Below are 7,376 nucleotides of genomic sequence, written 5' to 3'. Positions count from 1 at the left end.
CTCAGTAAAGTTCTGTGGCATCATAGCTCAACAGCAACCTCAAACTCTTGGGTTCAAATGATCCTCTTGCCTCAGCCTCCCAAGTAGCTGGGACTACAGGTACCTGCCACAATGCCCAGCTATTTTTGTTTTTAGAGATGGGGTCCTGAGCTCAAGTGATTCACCCACCTTGGCCTCCCATGAGCCACTGCACCTGGCAAACTCCTCCTCCTTTTAACTTGTCTTAATATCCCTGTATGCCAAAAAAAAAAAAAAAAAAATCCCTGTATGCCAACCCTTTAATTATTTTATTACTCTCCTCTAGACTGCCTCTGACTCTTCATGTCAGAGTTCAAAACTGGGCACACTACTTACAATAAAATTCCAATCAATTCTAAGTGTAGGTGAGCAGAAGACTCTTATTCTCGTGGTCTACTGTCTGTTTGGATGTTTTTATTGTGCTTTGTTGTGTCCCATTTTGATCTTTCTCTTTTAGCCTTAAAAAGCCAGCCCTTTCCCATATATTTCTTTTCTTTAGGCAGCTCCATTTATATCTTCTTGCTTCTTTCAGTATCTCAGAACTATCTGGCTCATTCAGTTCTTTAAAATGTCAGCCAGTCACTCTTTAATACTGTATTACCCAGCACTTATTGAGCACTTGTTATATACAAGGTATTAGGACTGTGCATGTAGTTATTTCACCTGAATCTCGTAATCACCTTTATGAGGAAGGATATGATTCTCTCTCCATTTCACTTATCAAGTTGCTGGTATCAGCAAATAGCAAATGATGTAAGTATGGCCTCATTAGCAAGTTAGATGCTTTCCTCAGAACAGGAAGAGATGCCCCTTTAATTTATAGTTGACTATGTCCTGTAAAATGATACCTAAAGCTCACCTGTGCCAGCTTCCAGGTACCCGTAGAACAAGGTAGCTTTCAACAGTGTCAGTCTGGGTGGAGGACAGATCAGAACAGTGTCGGTGCCCCTGCAGGGTTGTGCAGCCTGATCCAGGCCTCTCACGGCCACATGAGGACACTCCCACCTGAACGGAAGAAGACTGTGCTCCTGGGGATGACCTAGCCGAGGCATCAGCACTGTGAGCGTCTGCAACCTTCCTGGAGGCTGAAGGAAACATTATTTTTTCAATAACATTTCCACTTTAGTCGTGACATTTACATTAGTCACGAACACTGTTGTATTATTATAATCCCTCCCCTTTGTTGAAAAATCATCACTAATCACCACTACTTAACAGTTTACCCGTATCTTACATTTGCTCACTGACTTCTACCTGAATTCTAGAATTTTATTGAATTACAAATTTTATATGCATTAACATTTATTTAGGTGTATAAAGTAACCCAACTAACCTAATTTCTAAGATTCTGTTTCTAATTTCCCAAACTTCTACCCCCACCCTCCTCATTTTTGATGAGTTAGCACATGTTTAAATAACCATATAAATCATTTAAGAACTTAATTTTCTCAAATATTGAAGAAGGGATATTAGTTCTAACATTTTGTGACTGTTGGGTATATATATTTTGGTGGTGAACCTTTTTAAGATGTAATCACAAATGCCAAATAGTGGAGATGGATTTCGTTGCAGTGAATTACATATTTAACCGAGCAGAGCCACGTCATTGTCATGGACCTGCTGATGTGTTTAAATCCTTGGGTTTGTGTTGCCAGGGCTTCTGGTGTGGTTTCACAGAACGGAAAACAACTGCAGAAGATGGCTGCAGTCTCCAGGCTTTCTGAAGGACTATTTTAACACCTTGCTTCAGATTGTTTACTCAGTACCATTAGATTGAGGGATAAATACTTTTGCCATCTCATATTAAATGGAGAAACTAGAACTGAACTCCTTGTTATGAAACAATTCAGTTATAGCCCCAGATTACCCAGCCCTGCCTGACCCACTGCCGCTGTTTATTTAAAGAGCCGAGGGAATTGATTAGCAGTTGGGTCTGGGAAGAAAATTAGGTTCTCCCAGAGGCTTTATTAAAAGGGCTTTTCTGAAGCAAATATAAAAAATAAAAACAAGCCTTTCTTCTACCCACTTTGAACCTGACATTTTTTTGCTTTATTTTTGTTTCTTTCCTTAGCATCTCATTTCTACAGATATTATATCACCGGTGTTCTCTTCATCTAAAGCCTCTCTTAAAGCAGAGGACTCCTTGTTGAATAGGAACAAAAGGGATGGGGAAGTAGTGAGCAAGGGATGTTTGGGGTATAATTCAGTGGCCCATGTGACTGAGCTGTTCTTTGAAACACTGGACTGAAGCAAGTGATCCTCTGACTGGGGTATCTAAAAGAAAATGAGGCAAAGGGTGATGTGAGTGTATTGGGGGTGGGGGATGCATGGGGACATGGTGACCTAGCATGAGGCCTCAGGTGAGGCTCCAACACTGTCCTCTGCCTGCTGGGACTCCTCATTTCTTGTCAGACCTCATACTCACACCCTCTTAAGGGCAAAGTTAGTTTCTCTCGTTTGCCTGCTCTGTGCTTGCTTCTGGGAGGGATGGGGTAAGCCCAGTAGACTTTGAGACCTGGAGACCTCCTGAGACATGATCAGAGGTGGATCAAAGGTACAGAGAAGGTAAGGCACCTAGAACATGGTGGCAATACTGTTACTCCTGTTTTTATTTTTTTATTATATTTTTTTGCAGGTTTTTGGGTTTTTTGTTTTTTGGGGGTTTTTTGGCCAGGGCTGGATTCAAACCCGCCACCTCCAGCATATGAGGCTAGCACTCTACTCCTTTGAGCCACAGGTGCCACCCTCCTGTTTTAATTTTTTTGCCTTGCTGGCTTGAATTCATTCTAAATTACCAGTCCTAGAGTATGAGTTTAGGTAAAAGGCATTCTGTGCCCAGGCCCCTTGAGAAGGGTGAGGGTAGAGAGATTAAGGGGGAAGGGCTCCACAGTTAGCTTGATTAGGAAAAAAGTGAGGTAAATGGGTTTCTTTTTTAAGACAAAAGAGAGGGGAATGTGGAATTTATACCATTTTCTGAGCCTTCGTGACCTTGATCCTAATTTTTCTTTTAACAAATTCCTATGAAAATGTCAAGGAATGATAATATGTAGTATTGTGCTATTGCAACTGAACAGTGGTGGACCGGAAAGTTAGTATTCGCCACAGTAGGAATTTCAGTGCGTGTTCATGCTCTTGCAGCCTAGAAATGTGGGAAAATGTGGATCACGTCGGCTTCTGCTTCTCTGCTTCCTTCCTCTCTTGCTGTCATTCACTTAGTCATCAAGTAGTGATTCAGGGTCAGCTGGTGCACTGTGCAGCCACAACCCTGCCCTCAGGGAGCTTACAGCCTAATGTGAAGCAAACAGTAGACATTTGTTTATAAAGCCTTTGTTGCAAATAAGTATAAATAGGGAAAGCTGGGTGTTAATCAAATCACAGAACCTCCCAAAGGCGAAGTGAGCACTAATGCATTTGAGCATATCCCATTAAAGCCCTCAGTTTTCTCATCTGTGAAATGGGGTCAGAGTCTACCTTTTCAGGTTACTATAAGACTCAGTGAGACAGCATGTGGCATCTATGAAACTCTCAGCACAGTGTGTGGTGCATAGTTAAATGTTTCTTTCCTGTCTGACATTGATCCAGCTGAATCTAAATTAAGAAAAATGTAGAAACTAGGTTTAAATCTGTCTCTAAAACTCTAATCATAATTTAATAGTTTTTCTGATCAGTAGGCAGTGCCCTCTTAATGTTGACTTTCTTTGTTATGCAGTAGTTTGATTTGATATTTGTGATTGATTAGAGGTTTCCTGAGAGCGTTCAGCCTTCTTCCCTTCCTAGAGATTGGATGCAGTCAGAATAGATAGGCTCTCTGACAAAGCCTGGGGAGCCCAGCCTGGACAGAATTATTATTCAGTAAAGCTCTTGCCCTGGTAAGCTGTTTTCACCCCAGACTATAGCTTGTAGAAGCTGCTTTTACGTATCCATTGTTCCTAGTAGCTGGTCTTGTTCCTAATGTAGTTGCCCCATAGTGTGTATCATGACCAGATCTTCACCTTTCACCAGAGCACATAGAATCAGGGCTTACTGTGTACTAAGTTAAAGCCTCCACCTCAGAAATCACAAAATGAGGGTTTTACTGTGGTATATGTATACCATGGAATATTATTCAGCCATTTAAAAAAGTTGAGACTTTACATCTTTTACATTTTCCTGGATGGAGTTGAAATACATTCTTCTTAGTAAAGTATCACAAGAATGGAAAAATAAATATCCAGTGTATTCCATACTAATATGTAACCAATATATAAACAATTACATGCTTATATGAACAATAAAACACAAATATAATCTAGTGTGGGGGTAGAGGGAAGGTGAAGGGGAGGATGGCGATTGGCAGAAGGAGGGAGGGCAGGAGGCGGAATCTCACCTACTGTGCACACAGTGAGGCGGTGTGACATACCCCCTGGGTTAGGGCTCCCTGGAAGTGAGAACAATGTAACCTAAAAATTTGTACCCTAAGAAAGTAGGGTTTTACATAGTTTTGAGCTATTTCATGTTCCTTATCAAGGAATGGTTCCTGAGGTCATCAGTGACCAGCAGCCAAGATAGCCTCACCTGCACACCAGTGTCCAGGTCACTTCTGCCCATAGAGACGTGGCCTAGAAGGAGCCACTTGCCAGGTGTCAGTGTTTAGCCTGAACAGGCAATGGGCTGACTGCACGAACGGCCAGGCTCTCCAGCACGGTGTGAGGACCTCCTCCGCACCGTTCCTGGTTCTTCATCTAACCTACTTCCTTGTATAGTCTCCCCTGCGGGGAGATCTGTTTGTTAGGCTCTCTGAGAGGCTTGGTTGGTTCGTTTTATTTTTTGACTCTCAAGATTTGTCATGACCTGTAGAAAAAGATTCTCATGAGTGGATGAATTAGTGCATGGTTAAAATGATTAAGATGACGCCTCAGCTCAGCCGCGGTTGTCTTCTCAGTGAACCTGACAGGTGTTTCTCACATCTGTGTTCACTGTGTTCCCACCGCTTTCAGGAATGGCATGTACAGTATTTATTCCACAAAACATTTGATTAAAAAATTTCCTAATTAATATTTTAAGCCGTTTATTTAAAATGGTTTCTGTTTGCACATCTCTTTAAAGTAAAAATTGCAACAAAGTGCCCATTATTCCCTCCAGAGATGAAGAGGTATCTGAATCCTAGCTCTGGAAACTGAGATGCTCCCTGTATTCTAACTTGCAAACATGTAACAATGTCCTTTCCACTGGACTTTAGGGAAAAGAGTGCAGATTCGGAAAGCACCTCAAGCTGTCTCAGATGCAGTACCTGAGAGGAAAAGGTCAACCCCCATGAACCCTGCCAACACAATCCGAAAGACACACGGCGGCAACAGTGTCTCTCAGCGACCCTACAGGGACAGAGTGATTCATTTACTGGCCCTGAAGGCGTACAAGAAACCTGAGCTGCTTGCTCGACTCCAGAAAGATGGAGTCAGTCAAAAAGACAAGAACTCCCTGGGAGCAATTCTGCAACAGGTGAGGACAGTGGGAGAGTAGCCCTTCTGCTTACTTTCTCTTTGAAAAATCCATTTAAAAGGCTCGTGGTTATTATTCATTATTGTTGTGATGGGGAAATTTCAGAACCAGTTTGATTAGTGGCATGTAGTATAACTCCTGACTATTAAGTTAAATCATCTTGTTTTAAGAATTTAATTAAAAACTAGTTGAAACGTGAGCATTGACTTTATCTGGGACAAATCAAATTTTGCTCTGAAATTCCAGGCAAGAAGTGTCGGTTGTCTGTAGTTTTGAACCTGAACTGCTGCCTTAATTTTCATTGGTTTACATAGATGAAGTTGTACAATGTGTTTATTGGTCTTTGGTTTACATAAGCCAAAATATTTTTGCCTACTATTATAAATAGTTTAGAATTTATCCTGTCCATATCACTGTGCCCTTTTCTTTCACTGGGTATGCCAAGATCAGTCACTTGTCTGTATTAAAGAGTGTGAATGAAAGTGTAAAGCGGAGGTGTCCAGCCTTTTTTCTTTTCTGCCACACATTGGAAAAATCAGAGTTGTGGTGGGCCACAGATTAAATGCATAAACACTAACACAAGCTGATGAGCAAAATAAAAAGGTCTGTGTATACTTTTCAAAATATCTGACACTATAGATAAGTAAAACAGCCCTCAAAAAATCTGTATGTAGCCTGCTAGCCTCAGGTTGGGCACCGCTTATGTAAAAGGGTCAGTTACTTACCTTATAATCACAAGCTTAAGTATAAAATCAGGCCATAACTTTTTTTAAAGCCAGTGATCTATCATACTGTAAATTCTTATGTACTTTTTTCTTTTTTTTAGCTTCCTTTATTTTTCATATTGACTTCAGATAATAAGTGTTGGTTCACATTCAGATCCACCAAAAATAGTGGTTTGTCTATTTTTTTTTAAAACAACACATTTTCAAAGTCATTCTTAAATTTTATCATTAAAAAAAACTATAGGTTTTTATTTATTATTCAAGAAATAACACTTTCAAGTCTGTTTTTTCAGCCACCATCTCTAGTTTGGGATTAGCCAATCCTCAAGGTATCTTGGTCAATTTTAAGGATTTTTATTACATCCTTTGAGCACTTTTTGAAAACAATTTAAATCCTTTATGGTATGTAGCAGTTTCAAGAGCTCAAAAGACAAGATGAGAGAATGAATACAGATGTGAGTGTGTATATTTCAGTTTTAGAGAAAGTGGGAAGAGATAGGTTATAAATCACAAAATGTGTGACAACTCCATCTCCAGATAGGCTGAGTTACCTTCTGCGTCAGAGGATGGGGGCAGTTGATATGGGGCTGCGGCTGTGACATGGCGGTAGCTGTGTGATGGCAGGTGCTGTGTGTGTTTAGACAGACAATGTTGAGCAGGTAGGACATGGGAGTCGTTAGTACCGCTCACTAGAACCCAGAACATCATCTCATCCTGGCTACATGCTAAAATCTGCTGAGGAGCTTTTTAAAATGCCAGTGCCTACATTCTACCCTAAACCAACTAAAGCCAAGTCTTGGAGACCCAAGGTAGGCACCAATATGGTATAAGGCCCTCATGAGTCAAGTGTGTGATATGGCTGAAACATGAGTCAAGTGTGTGATATGGCTGAAACATGAGTCAAGTGTGTGATATGGCTGAAACTACTGGCCTAGTGAAAAGATAGATAGAAGGCCCAATAACATCTGCCTCTTTTTTTGTTTTTCTGAGCGTGTACCAGGTGTCAAGCACAGTGTTAATTTAATCCTCCCAAAGAATATAGCAGAGGCTTATTCAGAACTTTGACTTAGGCTCGGCGCCTATAGCTCAACCGGCTAAGGCGCCAGCCACGTACACCTAAGGTGGCGGGTTCGAATCCCCAGCCCGGACCCGCCA

General features: G+C 41.1%; 1 protein-coding gene across 1 annotated transcript in view; it reads left to right on the top strand.

Moving 5' to 3' along the window:
• The window catches only part of ELL2 (elongation factor for RNA polymerase II 2), a 77,016-nt gene that overhangs the window by 50,579 nt on the left and 19,061 nt on the right, over positions 1-7,376 (top strand). The window contains exon 5 of the mRNA XM_003785990.3: positions 5,237-5,496. Coding sequence (XP_003786038.1) covers positions 5,237-5,496 — 260 coding nt within the window. The remainder of the gene's footprint in view (positions 1-5,236; positions 5,497-7,376) is intronic.

Source organism: Otolemur garnettii, unplaced genomic scaffold (assembly GCF_000181295.1).
Source record: "Otolemur garnettii isolate 467f Iridium unplaced genomic scaffold, OtoGar3 scaffold00017, whole genome shotgun sequence".
NCBI classification, from domain to species: Eukaryota; Metazoa; Chordata; class Mammalia; order Primates; family Galagidae; genus Otolemur; species Otolemur garnettii.
Note: the sequence above shows the minus strand (reverse complement) of the source record. Positions and strands in the feature narration are given on the sequence as shown.